The sequence below is a fragment of the Hemitrygon akajei genome, chromosome 2 (assembly GCF_048418815.1).
Source record: "Hemitrygon akajei chromosome 2, sHemAka1.3, whole genome shotgun sequence".
In the NCBI taxonomy this organism is placed as follows: Eukaryota; Metazoa; Chordata; class Chondrichthyes; order Myliobatiformes; family Dasyatidae; genus Hemitrygon; species Hemitrygon akajei.
The window spans coordinates 147,891,503-147,911,725 of NC_133125.1; the positions used below are offsets into that span (position 1 = coordinate 147,891,503).

Here is a 20,223-nt window from a genome sequence, read left to right on the forward strand (position 1 = left end):
CTGTAATGCCCAGCGAATTGCTGTTGCATGTACGTATTTCATTTCTCTGTTGCTGATAGTGCTGCTGGTAATTTTGCAGGGTCCTCGAGGTGCCCAAGGACCACCGGGTCCCCCAGGGAGGGCAGGCCGGAGGGTGAGTGAGCCGCTTCCTACACCTACTCTCCCCTCAGCCCCTCTGCTTCTGACAGTAACTGGGACACCTTGTGTTGCAGGGTCGAGCTGGAGCTGATGGAGCGAGGGGGATGCCCGGTGAGCCTGGGATCAAGGTATGAGGGCTTACACTGTCTCAGTGCCCCAGCCACAGCTTTCCCTGTGTCTGCACAGTACTGTCAGTCTGTGTGTGTGTGTACAAGCAGATCTGTGTATGCACACTGAGCAAGTACATGCCTACTGTGTTGGCGTATGGTATGGTGCATTGGATCACACTGCTCTGTGTATATACTCTGTTGTATGTGTATGAGTGTACATTACTCTGTGTATGTGCACTTTGTATGTACCTGCTTTGTGTGTGTGTGTGCATACACATTTCTATATGACTGCATATTGTTCTGAGTCTGAGTACACTGTTCTCTGTGTCGGTGCATACAATACTGTGTGTGTGTATACTGTACATGTGTTTCTATGGGTGTCTACTCTGTTCTATGTGTGTACAATCCTCTGTGTGTGTACACTGCTCTGTGCACATGTACACTATGATTTCATTGCTGCTTTGTGTCTGAGTGATGGTGTAGCTGTTACCATGTCAGACGCTGACTGACAGCAGGCAGCGGTACCTGAGCATCTGCTCACTCTGCTTTGCTCTTCGCAGGGTGACCGAGGCTTCGACGGGCTCCCGGGTCTGCCAGGAGAGAAGGGGAACCGGGTAAGTATTCGGCTCACGGCCCACTTGGGCCAAACTACTGGACGGTTCCTTGTACTGGTGTGGGCGTGTTTAGACTGGCAGTCTCTGTTCACATACCACCCAGTGCCACCTCCTTACTCCTTGGCAGTAGGTGGTTGTTGGGGGCAGCTGCAACATCTTTGAATGGTGTCCAGTCTGCAGACCATGACCCTCCCTTAATATTGTGACGAGCCCCATCTCTGCTCATTTGGTCACCCAGTATGAAAGGAGGAGGATGACCTGGTAAACTTTCCTCTGGGGCTGACAAAATTAGCAACCATGGAGCCTGGAGGCAGGCAATGGAGTGCTCTGCTTGGGCAGTAAGAACTGGTGTTGTACATGGTTACAATTTGATGTTCCTGGACTATTGGGCGCCACAGGGGAGAAATGGCATCCTAGATGAGTATGGAAATGCTGTGGATTCTGGTCAATTGGGCATTTTTGTGCACGTAAGCAGCTACCCCAATTTGCCAAAGTTTCATGGAAATAGTTAAATGGTACAAAAAAGACAAACTATCGCTTAACTGAGTAACAATTAATATCGTATTTAAATGAAATACAGAAGAAATTAGAACACTAGCAATACCTCTACAGTACTGCAAAACTGTATAATAATTTCTAATAATCGCCAATGGAGGAATTAATCTGCTGTGTTCATTTGATCGACTGAAAAGAATTGCTTTATTTCTTACATCTTTCACATACATGAGGGGTAAAAATCTTTACGTTACATCTCCATCTAAATGTGCAATGTGCAATCATAGTAATTTGTAATAAATAGAATAGTCAATGTAACATAGAAATACACTCAAAGCAGCGTGTTAATCAGTCCGATGGCCTGGTGGAAGAAGCTGTCCAGGAGCCTGTTGGTCCTGGCTTTTATGCTGCGTTACCATTTCCTGGATGGAAGCAGCTGGAATAGATTCTGATTGGGGTGACTTTGGTCCCCAATGAACCTTTGGAGACTTTTTTCACACCTGTCTTTGTAAATGTCCTGAATCATGGGAAGTTTACAACTACAGATGCACTGGGCTGTCCGCACCGCTCTAGGCAGAGTCCTGCGATTAAGGGAGGTAATGTTCCCATACCAAGCAGTGTTGCAGCCAGTCAGGATGCTCTCAGTTGTGTCCCTGTAGAAAATTCTTAGTATTTGACAGCCAATACCAAACTTCCTCAACTGTCTGATGTGAAAGAGACATTCTTGTGCGTTTTTCACCACACAGCTGGTGTGTATGTACAGTCTACATGAGGTCCTCGTTGATGTGGATGCTGAGGAACTTAAAGCTGTTTACCCTCTCAACACCAGATCCGTTGATGTTAGTAGGGGTTAGCTGTCTCCATTCCTCCTGTAATCCAGAACCAACTCTTTTGTTTTTGCGACATTGAGGGAAAGGTTGTTTTCTTGACACCACTGTGTCAGAGAGATGACTTCTTCCTTTTCTTTGTAACATTCAAGATGATTATTGATACCATTGTAATCCCTAATTTGTTGAAGTATTGAAATCATTTCACTTTCACTCATGGCTGTTCTTGGCATGTCCAAGCCTGAAGGCTTGAAATCATGCTGAGCAAATCAGTGCTGAATTTTCTTAATACTTATTTCTCTCCAACTATCAGTGACAAAAAATCACAGCTTTTTGAATAAAAACACACACAACTGACACTATTTAAAAACTGATTGCTCTAAGCACAGTGTAGTGTCTAATGGCATTGCAAGTGCACCTGACTGCCAGTTAGAAACTGTTTAGCAAGTCTCCTGTCCCAATTAAGTGGAATAGTGTCCCAAATAAATGCAGGGAATCCTGGCTATTTTCTTGATTTAGTTTTTGTTCTTTACACTTTGTCCCAACTCAACATCTGCCCCAATTAATCAACGGGCCCATTAACCAGAATCCACTGTATTTTGATTCAGCAGGGGCTTTGTTCTGCTGTCGTTTACAATGATTTTGTTGCAGAACTTGACAGAACCTTATTTTGTAAAAATGTGTTTCCTGGCCAGCTGCTCATAAGACACAGGAGCAGAATTGTGTCTATTCAGCCCATCGAGCCTGCTCCGCCATTCCAATATGGCTGATTTATTGTTCCTCTGAACCCCATAGGAGCCTGTCGGCGGGACTGGAAGCTCAAAAGCACGCGCACAGTTTCCATCAGACAATGATGCGTGTGGCAGCCGGTGTAACACGCTATAGCGTTAGGAACCAGTCGGGCACATGGGTCAGTGACAGCTGCCCCAATCTCTCCCACCCGCATTCTCACAGAGTGTGTGAAACGAGTTTCCATTTCCTGGACTGAACCTGATCTCCTGGTATGGCCAAATTGCAGTTCCTGTAAATTAATGGAACACACTGTCTGAAGGCAACAGTCCTATCCCTTATCCTGGTTCGCTGAGTTCTTGGTTCATCACAGGGTTCAGGGATTTGGTGAGCTGTGGGACAGTTGTGAGAGAGAGAGAGAGAGAGAGAGAGAGAGAGAGAGAGAGAGATATATATATATATATATATATATATATATATATATATATATATATATATATATATATATATATATATATATATATATATATATATATATATCGATCCTGTTCCAGTTATCCAGGCTCCTCCTGTAGGGTTGCATGGAGAGACAGGCTCTGTCCATCGGGACACACGTCTCATTGACAGAATCATAGATTCGTACAGCATAGAAAAGACCCTTCTGCCCAACTGGTCCATGCTCCATCCAAGCCAGTCCCATTTGCTTGTGTTTGGCCATTATTCCTTTTAAATCTTTCCAATCCACCTACCAGTCCAACTGTTTTATTAAATGTTGTTACTGTACCAGACTCAATCAGTTCTTCTGGCAGCTAGTTCTACAGACGGAACACCCTCTGCATGAAAAATGTGCTTCTCAGATTCCTAGTAAATCTCTCTTCCCTCTTAAACCCGTGCTATTTAGCCCTTGATTCCCCAACTCTAGGAAAAAGGTAGCGTGCATTCTCCCTGTCTTTGAGCCCCTCATGATTTTCTACACTCTATAAAGTAACATCTCATTCTTCCACGCTCCAGTGAATATAACCATAGGCTGTCCAACATCTTCCTGTAACTTTGTCCCTCACCTCCGGGCGAGAGCTTTGTAAATCCCTTTGCACTCGTTCTAGCTGAATGGCATCTTTCCTATAGCAAGATGACCGAAACTGAGCACAATATTCCAAATGTGGCCTCCCACATGATATCCCAATTCTAGTACTTGGTGCCCTAACAGATGAAGGCCAGCTTTCTTCACCACCCTGTATACCTGTGGTACCCCATACTCCAAGTGGAATAGGGGCTCCCCAGTGACGACAGTAGCTCCCAGGTCGGATGTCCACAGTGTGGGTGAGGGTCAAGTGGAGGATGTGAAGCCTTACCTGAAACTGGCTCTTCAGTCCACTCTATCTGTACTCATCATTGAGTACCCATCTACACCGATACCATTTGCCAGCAGAGGTATTCTCTGCCTTGGTGAGGACAGGGGAGGTGGGTTAGCCCAGCATGTGACAGCACAGTACAGGAAAAAGTCCTTTGGCCCACTATGTCTGTGCTAACCATGATGTCAAACTAACTAATCATTGTGGTCCTATAAGACCATAAGACCAAAACATGTAGAAGCAGAAGTAGGCCATTCAGCCCACCGAGTCTGCTCTGCCACTCAATCATGGGCTGATCCAATTCTTCTAGTCATCCTCACTCCCCTGCCTTCTCCCCATACCGTTTGATGCCCTGGCTAATCAAGAACCTATTTATCTCTGTCTTAAATACAACCAATGAATAGGCCTCCACAGCCACTCATGGCAACAAATTCCACAGATTTACCACCGGACCAAAGTAATTTCTCTGCATCTCTGTTTTAAATGGACATCCTTCAATCCTGAAGTTGTGCCCTCTTGTCCTAGACTCCCCTGTCATGGGAACTAACTTTGTCATATATAATCTGTTCGGGCCTTTTAACATTCAGAATGTTTCTATGAGACCCCTCCTCATTTTCCTGAACTCCAGGGAATACAGCTCAAGAGCTGCCAGATGTTCCTAATATGGTAACCCTTTCATTTCTGGAATCATTTTTGTGAATCTTCTCTGAACCCTCTCCAATGTCAGTATATCCTTTCCAAAATAATGAGCCCAAAACGGCACACAATACTCCAATGTGGTCTTACAAATTCCTCAGCATCACATCCTTGCTCTTATATTCTATACCTCTAGAAATGAAATCCAACATTGCATTCACATTCTTCACCACCAACTCAATGTGGAGAACCTTTAGGATATCCTGCACAAGGCCTCCCAAGTCCCTTTGTATCCCTACATTTTGAATCCTCTTCCTATCTAAATAGTAGTCTGTCCATTTATTTCTTCCACTAAAGTGCATGACCATACACTTTCCAACATTGTATTTCACTTGCCACTTCTTTGCCCATTCTCCTAAACTAACTAGGCTCTCTCAGGCTTTCTGTTTTCTCAACACTTCACACTCCTCCACCTATCTTTGTATCATCGTCAAATTTAACCACAAATCCATTAATCCCATAGTCCAAATCATTGACGTACATTGTAATAAGCAGTGGTCCCAACACCAACCCCTGTAGAACTCTACTGGTAACTGGCAGACACCCAGCACAGGATCCCTTTATTCCCACTCTCTGCTTTCTGCCAATCAGCTAATACTCCACCCATGCTAGTAACTTCCTGGTAACTCTATGGGTTCTTATCTTGCTAAGTAGCCTCATGTGTGGCACCTTGTCAGAGGCCTTCTGAAAATCCAAGTACACCACATCTACTGCATCTGCTTTGCCTACCCTGCTTGCAATTTCCTGAACAAATTGTAGTAGGTTAGTCAAGCAGGATTTTTCTTTCAGGAAAACATGGTGGCTTTGGCCTATCTTGTCATGTGCCTCCAGGTTGTCCATAATCTCATCCTTAACAATTGATTCCAACAACTTCCCAAACACTATTGTCAGGCTAACAGGTCTACAGTTTCCTTTCTGCTGCCTCCCACCCTTCTTAAGTAGTGGAGTATTTCTCCTCTTGGACCCTGGAGATCTGGGCTAGTACCAGTTCCTCAGGAAACAGTTGAACTGATCATTATTTACACTCTTGACGTAGAAGGAAGGTATTCAGCCCACTGAATCTGTGCAAGCTCTCAGAGCGATCCCATCAATGACATCCCTTCTTTCAGATCCTTTCTCCCACATTCCCATCAAATCCCTCCAGATTCTACTCCTCACCTTCATACTGGGGGCAATTTACAGTGGCTGATTAACACATGTTTGGAATGTGTAAGGAAACCTGAGCACCTAAGGGAATGTACGTTGACAGTGAGAATGCGTAAACTCACACAGACCGTGTTGGAGGTCGTGCTGAGAGACAGCAGCTCTGCGCATTGTGCCATTATGTCACCGCTTTCTCCTGTCAGTGCCTCATGTAATCTCATTCAATTTTCTTCTGTTTCAGGGAGAGCCAGGTTCACAAGGACCAATTGGGCTTCCTGGGGAGGATGGAGAGAGGGTGAGTAGTCTTATCTCAGTGGGTTCCAGTCTCAGCCTCCTGTGTCAATGAGCAGAGGGCAGGGCCTGGAGCTTCTGAGGCTCTTGGCCAGTTCAGGACTCCTGCCTGTCTGTGCTCAGGGTCAGAATTGCTGATGGGACCTCTATTATACTCAGCTTTCATCTGGAGTAAGAACAGAGGGGAGAGTGCTCTGTCAGGAGTTGAGGGTGGGCAGGCCCTCCAATCCCCAGGGAAGCTGGCGTGGAGGAAGGGGAGGGGATGATCAAATGGGGGGGGGATAGTGGACAGGGGTGGCTGGTGGGGGGGGGGGGAGCAGGGGCCGAAATTGCAGAGAGAAAACAGGTGCAAGACAGAAGGGGACTGGGAGGCAGAAAGGAAATGAGAGGGGAGAGAAAGAAAGGGATGGGAGATGAGAGAGGTGGGATGGGAGGGGAAAGAATGGGTGTGAGAGGACAGAGAGAGAAGAGGAGTGGGAGGGGAGGGATTACAGGAATAGAGAATGAATGGGTTAAGGGGAGAGACAGGAAGGGGTGAGAGGTGATACTGAGGCAGGTCACACTGTGGAAGTAACAGTAATAAGGGAGTTCACACTGTGAGAGGGCAGTATTGAGGGACTTTTCATTGTGGGAGGGAAGATACTGAAGGAATGTCACTGTGGGAAGGGAAGTACTAAGGGAATGTTACACTGTCGAACTGAGAGAGTGCTACACTCTGGGAGGGCCAATACTGAGGGAGCACCACATCGTGATAGGGGCAGTACTGAGAGATTGTCAGTCTCTAAGGAGATGCTAAGGAAGTGTCACACTGTGGAAGGGGCTATACTGAGGGCTCTTTAAATGTCAGATTGTGGTTGTGGCCAATGAATCTTTGCTTTGATTTATTCCAGGGTGATGATGGAGAAGTCGGACCCAGAGGGTTGCCAGGGGAACCGGTAGGCACAGCTTTACTAACTAATAAATTACAATGTAAAATAAAGCGAGACCTGAGGAGGACAGACCATCCTGTGTTCCAGTGCTCTCACACATATGGGCAAAGCTCCTGTGTTTCCATGACTCACCCAGAGTTATTCCTCCCACCCACTGTCCCATCTCCCCAACTCCTTACACCCAAACACAAACTCCCACCATAGGATTCCTCCCAGCCAACGCATTGACTCTCAATAAATGCACTCATTCTCCTTAAGCATCATCACTCCCTCACTCTGTCCCTTCACTCTCACCCCCTTTGCTCACTGTTCCCCCTCTCTCTCTCTCCCCGTCTCTCTGTACCTTCTCTCCATCCTGCTGTTCCCTCAGTCTCCCCTCTATCCCCTCACTCTCTCTCAGTCCCTTTACTCTATCCTACTATCCTCTTACTCATTATCCTTTCACTCTCTCTCTGTCCCTTCACTCTCACTCCCTTTGCTCACTGTGTGCTCTCTCTCTCTCTCTCTGCCCTTCATCCTTCTGTACCCTCACTCTCCCCTCTATCACTTTGCTCTCTCCTTCTGTCTCATCATTTTTCCCTCTGGACCTTCGCTCCCTCCCAAAAGCAGAATCTCCTGGTAGCCAACCACTTAAGTTCATATCCTTATTTCCATTCCGACATGGCCTCCTCTTCTACCACAATGAGCCACTCTCAGGATGGAAGAGGAGCACCTGATATTCTGTCCATGTAGCCTCTAACCTGATGGCATAAATCGATTTCTCAATCCAATAATTTCTTTCTTTCTTTCTTTCTTTCTTTCTTTCTTTCTTTCTTTCTTTCTTTCTTTCTTTCTTTCTTTCTTTCTTTCTTTCTTTCTTTCCCTTTCCCCTTCTTCTATTTCCCACTCTGGCCTCTTATGTCTTCTCTGCACCTAACTACTATCTCCCCCGGTGCCCTTTCTTCTTGCCTTTCCCCCATGGTCCACTCTCCTCTCCAATCAGATTCCTTCTTCTCCAGCCATTTACCTTTCCCACCCAGCTAGCTTCACCTATCACTTGTTCTTCTTCCCATCCCCCACCTTTTTATTCTGGCATTCTCTTCCTGCCTTTCCAGTCCCGATGAAGGGTCTTGGCCTGAAACATTGAAACATCTATTTTTAAAGATACAACTGACCTGCTGAGTCCCTCCAGTATTTTGTGTGTGTTCATTCCTTCCCTCTGTCCCCTCATTTTCACCGCTGTATCTTAACTCCCACCTTATCTCTCACTATTTATTCAGGCCTCTGTATCCATGCCAGCTGAAGTAGAGACATTCTGCTCCAGTTCCTCTTTCAGCACCATAGCCCAGCAGGACATATGATGACAGTTTACCCACCTATGTGACTGGGGCAGTAGGTCTCTCAACCCCTTTACACTGCTCCACCATTCAATAACATTAAAGTCAAAATCAAGTTTATTGTTATATGCACATGTGCACAAGTACAATGAAAATCTTACTTGCAGCTGCATCACTGATACATAGCATCATATTAGCAGCATTTACGTTAAAAACAGAAATTAATCATATATTATTCACAATTTTTAAAAGAAAACACAATCAGAACAAAATGTGCTATGTCTATTTTAGTCCCAAGTGGTCAGAGTGTTAGTAAATTAGATTAATTAGGTTCTTGCCGGTTTGTCCATGAAATGAATGGTTGAAGAGAAGTAGGTCTTCTTGAACCTGCTGAGGGTTCCGTACTTCCTGCCCAATAGTAGCTGTGAGAAATCTTTGGTTATGAAATTTGCTTTCTTGAGGCAAAGCCTCCTGTAGATAATGCTGATGGTGGGAGGGATGTACCCAGGTTATATCAGGTAAAGTCCACTACTCTCAGCAACTTCTTCTATTCCTGCACATATGGATTACTTAACCAGACTATTATGCAATCAGTCAAGATAATTTCAACGGTACATCTATCCAGGTTTGTTGGGTGTTTGGTGATGTGCTGAACTGCCTTAAGCTCCTCAGAAAGTAAAGATGCTGGCTCACCTCTCTTATGATTGTATTAATATACTGGCCCAGGATAGATCATCCGATATCAGGAAAGATATAAATAAGATTGAAAGAGTACAAAGAAAGTTTACCAGAATGTTGCTGAGTCTAGAGGACCTGAGTTATAAGGAAATATTGACTGTTCAGATTTTATTCCTTAGAATATAGAAGATTGCGAGGAGATTTGATAGTATAGAATATTATGAAAGGTATAAATAAGATAAATGCAGGCAGACTTTTTCCACTAAAATTCAGTGGGACTACAACCAGAAATCATGGGTTAAGGGTGAAAGGTTTGAAGTTTAAGGGGAAACTTCTTCACTCAGAAGGTCATAAGAGTGTGGAATGAGCTGCCAGTGTAAGTGGTGCATGTGAGTTCAATTTCAACACTTAAGCCAATTTTGGATAGGTACATGGATAATAGGGGTATATGGTTCTGGTGAAGTCAGTGGGATTAGGCAGTTTAAATGGTTCCGCATGGATGATGGAACAAAGGGCCTGTTCTTGTGCTGTACATATTCACCCTCCTTCACCTTCCGACAATCAGCTCTTTCGTTTTGCTGATCTTGAGCAAGAGGTTGTTGTTGCACCTCCATTCAAGTCAGGTCAAGTCAAGTCACTTTTATTGTCATTTCGACCATAACTGCTGGTACAGTACATAGTAAAAATGAGACAACGTTTTTCAGGACCATGGTGTTACATGACAGTACAAAAACTAGACTGAACTATGTAAAAAACAACACAGAGAAAAAAAACTACACTAGACTACAGACCTACCCAGTTCTGATCTGAGTATAAATCATCTCCACATTCTTAATACCCATGTAGATAATCTATCAATGAAGACTTTTACTCTTGTAAAAATATTCAGAATGCTTAATTCATTCTTTAGTGGAAGAGAGTTCCAAAGGCTCACTGGGAGGAAAGTAAAACTTGGGTGATCCTTGATTTAAATGGGCATTTATCTTTAAACTGTGACCACCCCCAATTCAAGATTTTCCCACAACAGAAATCATCTTCTCCACATCCACCTTGTCAAATCCCCTCAGGATACTTGAGACCCCCTCACTTGTCTAAAGTGCAAGCTCCCCTCATTTACCTATTACAAGCTGGCTTGTGAATATCTCTACTGTTTCCAGAGTTGCAGATTCCTTCCTTAAATCCGGTAACCACAATTGAAAACAGTATTCAAGGTGCTATCTCACACTGTCAGTGCCCTGTACATCTGCAGGTTTTACTCTCTAGTCTGCACCCAGGTCCTCTCCAATGAAGACAGCATGCTGTTGGCTTTCCCATTAAATTCTTGTACCTGTCTACGGACCATTTGCAACTGTATACTTCCAGATCCAGCTGTATTAAAAAGCACTCACCATCTAATCATAACCAAAGACCCCACACTCCCCAGACATTCTGTTTTAGCCCCCGCCATCAAATAGAAGATGCAAAAGCCTGAAATCAGATGCCATCAAGCTCAAGAACAACTTCTACCTCACTTTTATACAACTATTGAATAGCTCCTTAGTACAGGTACAATAAAATCCGACTCTTGAACATCACAATCTACCTCATTATGACCTTACACCTCATTGTCTGCCGGCACTGCACTTTCTCTGCAGCTGTTTCACTTTATTCTCCACTCAGTTATTGTTTTACCTTGTTTCGCCTCAATGCAAGGTGCATTGATCTGATCTTTATGAACGAGATGCAAGACATGTTTTTCACTGTTCCTCAGTACATCTGACAATAATATATTAATTCTAATTCCAATTTAGAAAATATGTTTTATAATTTACCCTGAAAAAATATTTCTGCATTTATATTCTAATTGCTGGATCTTTGACTCAACCTATTTTTAAGTCTCTGTCACATTTACAGTTTAAATTCCTCAATACCTTTGCATCATTGGTGAAATTTGGCAGCGTTTTCATCCAAGTAATTTACATAAACTGTAACCAGCAGCAATTCCTGTACTCAACTCTCATTTAATCTTGTTATTTGAAAAACAAATATCAGAGCCAGAGTAAGATTTATTTCTCTGATTTAGATGACATCAAAATTGTTGGTCTATGGCAGCAGTACAGTGCAAAGACATAAGTTTACTATAAATTACAAAATTAAATTAATTATGCAAAAATGAAAGGAATAACAAGGTAGTGTTCTTGGGTTCATGGACCATTCGCAAATCTGATGGTGGAGACAAAAAAGCTGTTCCTGAAAGATTGAATTGATTTGACTTTATTTCTTACATCCTTCACATACATGAGGAGTAAAAATCTTTACGTTACGTCTCCATCTAAATTTGCAATGTTCAATCATGGTAATTTATAATAAATAGAACAGGCAATTTAATATAGAGTGCACTCGTCAGGGTGAGTTCATCAGTCTGATGACACACCACTGGTGACCGACCTCCATGCAGAATATGACCCGTCCACAACCACTCTTTGCCTTCTGTGGGCAAGCCAATTCTGGATCGACAAAGCAAGATCTCCTTGGATCCCATGCCTCCTAACTTTCTCAATAAGCCTTGCATGATGTATCTTATCAAATGCCTTGCTGAAATCCATATACACTACATCTACTGGTCTTCCTTCATCAATGTGTTTAGTCACATCCTCAGAAAATTCAATCAGTCTCATAAGGCATGACCTGCCCTTGGCAAAGCCTTGCTAACTATTCCTAATCATATTATGCCTCTCCAAATGTTCATCAATCCTGTCTCTCAGTATCTTTTCCATCAACTTACCAACCACTGAAGTAAGATGTACTGGTTTATAATCTCTACTCCCTTTCTTGAATAAGGGAACAACATCTGCAACACTCCAATCCTCCGGAATCTCTCCCAACCCGATTGATGATGCAAAGATCATTGCCAGAGACTCAGCAATCACCTCCCACAGTAGTCTGTGGTATATCTTGTCCGATCATGGAGACTTATACAACTTGATGCTTTCCAAAAGCTCCAGCACATCCTCTTCTTTAATATCTACATGTCCAGGCTTTTCAGTCCACTGTAAGTCATCCCTACAAACGCCAAGATCCTTTTCCGTAGAAAATGCTGAAGCAAAGTATTTATTAGGTGCTTCTGCCATCTCCTCTGGTTCCATACACACTTTTCCACGGTCACACTTGATTGGTCCTATTCATTCACGCCTATCCTCTTGCTCTTCACATACTTGTAGAACACCTTGGGGTTTTCCTTAATCCTGCTCACCAAGGCCTTCTCATAGCCCCTTCTGGCTCTCCTAATTTAATTTTAAGCTCCTTCCTGCTAGCCATATAATCTAGATCTCTATCATTATCTAGTTTTTTGAACCTCATTGTAAACATTTCTTTTCTTCTCGACCAGGTTTTCAACAGCCTCTGTACACTGTGGTTCCTGTACCCTATTATCCTTTCCCTGTCTCATTGAACTGTACCTATGGAGAACACCATGCAAATATCCCCTGATTATTTGCCACATTTCTGCCATACATTTCCCTGAAAACAGCTGTTCCCAATTTATGCTCCAAGTTCCTGCCTGATAGCTTCTTATTTCCCCTTATTCCAATTAAATGCTTTCTTAACTTATCTGTTCCTATTCCTCTCCAATGCTATCGTAAAGGAGATAGAATTGTGCTCACTATCTCCAAAGTGCTCTCCCACTGAGAGACCTGACACGTGACCAGGTTCATTTCCCAATACCAGATCAAGTGCAGCCTCTCCTCTATGATCTATAGATTATGCCAGGAAATCTTCCTGAACACAACAAACAAACTCCACCCCATCTAAAATCTCCCACTACGATAACCCTGTTATTATTGCATCTTTCCCGAATCTGTCTCCCTATCTGCTCCTTGATGTCCCTGTTACTATTTGGTAGTCTATAAAAAACACCCAGTAGAGTTATTGACCTCTTCCTGTTCCTAACTTCCACTCACAGAATAGACAATCCTTCCATGACTTCCTCCTCTAATGCAGCCGTGACACTATCTCTGACCAGCAGTGCCATGCCCCCACCTCTTTTGACTCTCTCCCTGTCTTTTCTGAAACATCTAAAGCTTGACACTATAAGTAACCATTCCTGCCCCTGACTCATCCAGTTTTCTGTAATGGCCACAACATCATAGCTCCAAGTACTGATCCATGCTCTAAGTTTATCTGCTTTGTTCACGATGCTTGCATTAAAATAAACACATCTCAAACCATCAGTACAAGCACATCCCTTCTCTATCACCTGCCTATCCTCCCTCTCGCACCATCTCCAAGTTTTCTCTATTGTGAGCCAACACACCCTTCCTCCGTCACTTCAGTTCGGTTCCCAACCCCCATCAATTCTAGTTTAAACTCTCCCCCATAGCCTTAGCAAACCTCCTTGCCAGGATATTGGTCCCCCTCAGATTCAAGTGCAACCCATCCTTTTTGTACAGGTCATGCCTGCCCCAAAAAAGGTCCCAATGATTCAGAAATCTGAATCCCTGCTCCCTGCTCCAATCCCTCAGCCATGCACTTATCCTCCACCTCATTCTATTCCTATACTCACTGTTGCATGGCACGGGCAGTAATCCTGAGATTATTAACCCTGTGGTCCTGCTTCTCAGCTTCCTTCCTAACTCCCTGTAGGTCTGTTTTCAGGACCTCCTCCCTTTTCCTACCTATGTTGTGGGTACCAATATGTACCATGACCTCAGGCTGTTCACCTTCCCACTTCAGCATATCGTGGACGCGATCAGGAACATCCCGGACCCTGGCGCCTGGCAGGCAAATTATCATCCGTGTTTCTTTCCTGTGTCCACAAAATCACCTGTCTGATCCCTAACTATGAAGTCCCCTATCACTGCTGCTGTCCTCTTCATTTCCCTACCCCTCTGAGTCACAGGGCCAGACTCTGTGCCAGAGGTACGGCCACAGTTGCTTTCGCTAGGTAGGCCACTCCCCCCCCCGCCAACAGTACTCAGTATTGTTAAGGGGGACAGCCACAAGGGTACTCTCAAGAATCTGACTACTGCCCTTCCCTCTCCTGACTGTTACCCACTTACCTGTCTCCCGAGGCCCCAGTGTGAGTACTTGCATATAGCTCCTCCCTATTATCTCCTCACTTTCCCTGACCAGACAAAGGTCATCAAGCTGCATCTCCAGTTCCCTAACCCGGTCCCTAAGGAGCTGCAGCTCGACGCACATGGCGCAGATGTGGCCATCCAGGAAGCTGGGAGTCTCATGGACATCCCACATCTGACACCCAGTGCAGAACACCCGCCTCACAGACGTAATTCCTATTCCTATTCTTTACAAGTAACTTACCTTGCCTCGACCTGTTATCGCTGAAGCCCTGTTGTGCCAAAACCCTCCTACTCTGACCCTCTCTACTCCAACACCTGCTCTATAAAGTTTTCTTCTTTTTGAATTCTTCCCACTGGTCTAACTCACTGACATCCATGCATCTGCACAGTCGTGCCTTTGTGCCAATCTTTATATTACACCTGATATCAGTTCTTTCTTATTGTTCTCAACAACCTTGGATGTGACACCTTCCATAATCCGTGCATTGCTTCTTCAAAGAACTACAGTAAATTGATTAAACATGATTTCTCTTTCTCAAAGCAATGCTGACCTTTACTCCCTTGCTTTCATCTACTCTACTCAGAGAGGCTTGGATAGAGTGGATGTGGAGAGAATGTCTCCATTATTAGGAGAGTCTATGACCAGAGGACACAGAATAAAGGTACATCCCTTCAAATCTGAGATGAGGAGGAATTAATTCAGACAGAGAGTGGTGAATCTGTGGAACTTGCTTCCACAAAGAGCTACAGAGGCCAAGTCATTGGGTGTATTTAAGGTAGAGATTGATAGGTTCTTGGTTGGCAAAAGAGTTAAGATTTCCAGGGATAAGGTGTGAGAATGTGATTAGTTAAAAAGAAACAGCCTAGATTGAAAGATTGAATGATGGATCTTACTCAATGGGCTGAATAGCCTAGATTTATAGGCCCCTATATTAAATGGTCTTATATGTTTAGTAACAGCTTTAGCCTTTTCCTGTGACATTTGTAAAGGTAACTGGCCTGTTGTTTCCTATCTTGTTACAAGTGTTTTAGACATTGACCTTCAGACCACATCCACCTCTAGGTGAAGGCTCTCTTGCTTGCTTACCCAGTCACTATAAATCAATGTCATGCCAGTAACTATATTTCACAAGGAATTTGAGATTTGGTATGTCACTAAAGACTTGAACAAACTTCTGCAGATGTACTGTGGAGAGCATTTTACGTAACTGTTTGCATCACCATCTGGTATGGATGAGCCAGTGCACAGGAATGAAAAAAAAACACAGGTTTTAAAGTCAGCTAGCTCCATCATGGGCATTACCCTCCCCAGCACTGAGGACATCTCAAGAACGTACATCCATCATTAAGGACACCCACCACCCTGGGCATTCCTTCTCATTACTACCATCCGAGAGGAGGGACAAGAACCTGAAGGCACCCACTCAAGATTTAAGGAGCCGCTACTTCTCCTCCACCATCAATTTTTTGATTGGTCCATGAATCCATGAATACTACCTTGTTATTCCTTTTATTTTTGCTCCAACCTCTACCCTCTACTCACCGCACCTTCTCTCCTTCTCCTTCTCATTGTGCTCACACATTTCTTAAACACTCACCTCCACATTTTCCCTATCTCCTTACTCCATTCTGCCTACCCCTCCTCCCATCCCTCTCACCCTTTCCTCTCCCTCAGAAAGTGTGTGTGATAACTTCCTGCATCTCTCTTGTCCAACACTTAAACATCATAGTCAAACTTTACGAAAAAGCAACTTGTAAAGGACTTCATCCCAAGACTGGCCATAGTTTTCCAATGTCCTCTAATGGGCTAAGGAATTCTGGCTTTGCCAGTGATTTCACCTTCCAAGTACGAATTAGTGAAGCTCCAAAGAAACCAGGCTGGGTTTAAAGTGATGGGTATTTTGAACTACTGGTGTTGCCAATTTTCTAAGACAATTTGACAATGTAAACATTGTGTTGTGTTTCTACATTGATGTTTGTCATATGAACGGTAACGAATTTGTGGGATGGCTGGGTGAAATTCTTAAGGTCTTTTCTGAAACCCAACTTGCTCCCCTTCCAAGAGTTATTGTCTTCACTGATGTAAATTCCTCTAACAACCTCAACCTAGTCTGTTTCTATGTATCCTGAGATTTGAGATCTTCCCTCTGAGTTTCTTGATCTCTGAAGAACAATGCAAACTCAAATCCAGAAATTCTAAAGGGGTCTCCTTTACAGCCATTGCAATTTATACAATCCCCGAAATATGAAATTTCCCATTTATAGTTAACACCACCTGCTTCAGAACTGTCAATGATTGGTAATCAACACCAAATAAAGTGTTGGCTGTTTAACAATTCTAGTAATCTCAATGCGATATGCTTTATCATTTGCACCTTCTGGCACATAATAACTTATTCTAATCCTTTACCCCTTTGCTGTCTTTTTTTAAATCACAGGGAGCAAGAGGACTCCTCGGACCCAAAGGACCTCCTGGGCTACAGGGACCTCCTGTGAGTAGTTGTAGAAACGTATACAAACAATACAACAATACCAGTACAGGTCTGGTACTTGGAAGGTTTAGCCACACCACTGCAGATCCATTTATGAGGTTTTCTGAGAACATACACTCAGTAGCCACTTAATTTGGTACAAGTGGCACCTAACAAGTCATTTTTGTCCACAGAACTGCTACTCACCCAGTTGTTTTGTTTTTGCACCATATTCTCTGCAAACTCAAGAGAATGTTGTGCATGGAAATCTCAGGAGATCAGAATTTTCTGAGATTCTCAAGTGTTCCCATCAAGTTCCACAAAGTCATTGACACACATTTCTTCCCCATGCTAATGACTCGTCTGAACAGTATCTGAATATCTTGACCGTGTGTATGTTTATATACATTAAGTTGCTGCCACGGGATTGGTTGATTATATATTTGCATTAATGAGCAGATGTTACACCTAATAGTGTAACCACTGATTATAAGTCCAGTCACTATGTAGGCATTCCAATTAATCCATAAGTTAACATGGAACATCATTCCCTCCTATACCCAGTTAGCATTCACATCAAATGTAACTGTTGTCTCCAGTTGCTGCACTGTTTTACCCTGCACTGTGTGCTCTTGATGACAGATCAGTAGTCCTTTCTCATTTGAATCCATGCAAATCTCTTATCTGCAAGAACAAAAGGGTCATGGTAAGCCCCAATGTGTGATCGCTTTGTAATTGGTTTATTAAGTAGTCTTGAAATTTGAAAAAAAATTGTGATAATGGTGACTACGTTGTCTTGTTGTTAAGACTCATTCACTTCTCTGCTGTTGTCCAGACAGAGAGAGATCGTCTCTGGCCTGTGTACAGACCAATGATAGCTTAACATTGAGACACAGATCACATCAGTGCCTCTAACCTTTATTTGATGAGTTATCATTAATCTCACATTTCACCCACTGCTCCCAGAAATAGCTTCAGTGGGAAAAATATGCCCAATTGTTATTGCATCACAATAAAACTGGCTTCCACAAGGGTGTAGGTGCCCCACCTGCAACCATTTGTTCTCTCTAGTACTGATGCACAGGAGCAGCAGTTTGCACCAGCTACAAAATGCACTGTAGCAACTCACCATAACACTTCACATGTCACCCACTAAATTATGGACCCCTACCATTAACTGAGGGGCCTGTGGACCCCAGGTTGGGAACTCCTATTCTAAACCAATGCTCTAGAAGGAAAAGGCAGCAAAACATGAGCACAACATGGAAGCTGCTCTCTGAGTCAACACCATCTTAACATAAGATCGTAAGGTTTAGAAGCAGAATTAGGCCATTCAAGTAATCAGTTCTGCTCCAAAATTCAATCAGACGTGTTTTTTTTACCCCGTTCTTACTGTCGATGCAATGCTCCTCAGACAGGATGAAGAGGTCAATACTCCCCAATGCCATTAGGCTTTACAATTCAACTGCCAGGACTTAAGAACTTTTTTTTTTAAAGCTATTATTAATGCTTTTTGAGTTAGTGATTTAGATGCATATCATATTATTACTGAGTTAAGTATTGTATGTAATGAGTTTTTGCTACAACAAGTGTATGGGACATTGGAAAAAATGTTGAATTTCCCCATGGGGATGAATAAAGTATCTATCTATCTATCTATCTATCTATCTAATCCTTCACCACTTTACCAATCAAAAAACCTATACACCTCTGCCTTAAATATTACCAAATGACTCGGCCTCTACAGTCCTCTTTGGCAATGAATTGCACTGATCCACTGATATGGCTGAAGAAATTCTGCGTCATCTCAGTTTCAAAGAGAGGTCCCTTTATTCCCAGGTTGTCCACTTGGATTATAGTCTGTCCCACTAACGGAAAGGTCCTCTCTATATTCACTCTATCCAGGCCGATTGGTGTCTGGTAGTTCTCAATGAGATCCACCCCCTCTCCCCACCCTCTTCCTCTAAAGGCCATTGTGTACAGGCCCAGAAACATCAAATGATATTCATATGTTAAGCTTTTTATTTTCGAGATTACTCTTTTGAACGACTTTGCAATATATCTCGGTTCCTTCATTCTCCCAGCAAAAATCCTGGAACTCCCTCCCTAAAAGCACTGTGATGTACCGACACACAAGGACTGCACTGGTTCGAGAAGGCAACTCACTATCATTTTCTCAAGGGATAGACAATTAAATGCTGTCTCAGTCCGCAAAGCCCACACTCTTGAATACACTAACTTGTTCTAACAATTGGTTCTATTACTCAGCCTGACCATAGATATCAATGTCTCTCCTGTGTTTCAGGGTGTTCGTGGAATGGATGGCCCACATGGTCCCAAAGGAAACATAGTATGTGACTTCTGCTCTTAATCCTGTTTAGCAGTTTGTCCGTTTGTTGGTGCTCTGGAGCTTAACGCACTACTTGATTTACCTCCACAGGGGCCACAGGGAGAACCAGGACCACCTGGTCAACAGGGCATTCATGGAGCACAGGTAATCTGCCAGCCACTGCATGTTGAGTCACATTGTGTGTGACCTCAAGTTATGCTCCAGGTCTGTAAATCCTTGCCTGCCCAAAGAAAGACCAAGTCAGCTGGCCGGGCAGCTCCTGTGGTAAGGGAATCCATTGATGTTTCAGGTCTGACAACCTTTGTCAAAACTGGCAAAGGGTGAACTAGGAATATGGAGGAGGAAGGCGTCAGGATAAATACATTAGCTGTGATAGGGTGAGACCAAATGTTACTGTGACTTGTAGCCAGCAAGAGGGCTTTGGGGCATGCCAACATGTCAATCTATTACTGATAGAACGTAGTGCAGGACAGTATGGACCCTTCTATCCACAACCTTGTGCTAAACTTTAAACTACTCCTAGTTCAATCTAACCACCCCCTCCCGCATAGCCCTCCATCTTTTTGTGATCCACTTGCCTATGGAGGAGTTGCTTAAATGTCCATAATATATCAAATTCTAGCAATACAATAAGGGTGTATTCCAGGCCCTTGCCACTCTCTGTGTAAAAGAACCTACCTCTGACAACTCCCCTGATCTTTCCTCCACTCACCTTAAAAGGATATACTCTGGTCTTGTCGTCTGGGGGAAAAAGTGTTGGCTGTCCATTCAAACTATGCCTCTTATCTTCTTATACACCTCCATCAGGTTGCCTCTCATCCTCCTTCACTCCAAAGGGAAATGAATTACCTCGTCCTTTCCTCCTTAACCATGTTCTCTAATCCTGGTAAATCTCCTGTGCACCTTCTCCAAAGTTTCCAAATCTTTCCTGTAATGAGGTGACCAGAACTGAACACAATACTCCAAGTGTGATCTAACCAGTTTTACAGAACTGCAAAGTTATCTTGCAAAACTTGAACTCAGTCTT

The 20,223-nt window shown here is 43.5% G+C and overlaps 1 protein-coding gene across 1 annotated transcript in view; it reads left to right on the plus strand.

Moving 5' to 3' along the window:
• Window positions 1–20,223, plus strand: part of LOC140716737 (uncharacterized) — a 251,627-nt gene that overhangs the window by 121,860 nt on the left and 109,544 nt on the right. The window contains 8 exon segments of the mRNA XM_073029546.1: window positions 80–133; window positions 213–266; window positions 809–862; window positions 6,346–6,399; window positions 7,286–7,330; window positions 16,814–16,867; window positions 19,152–19,196; window positions 19,287–19,340. Of these exon segments, the coding sequence (XP_072885647.1) occupies window positions 80–133; window positions 213–266; window positions 809–862; window positions 6,346–6,399; window positions 7,286–7,330; window positions 16,814–16,867; window positions 19,152–19,196; window positions 19,287–19,340 (414 nt within the window).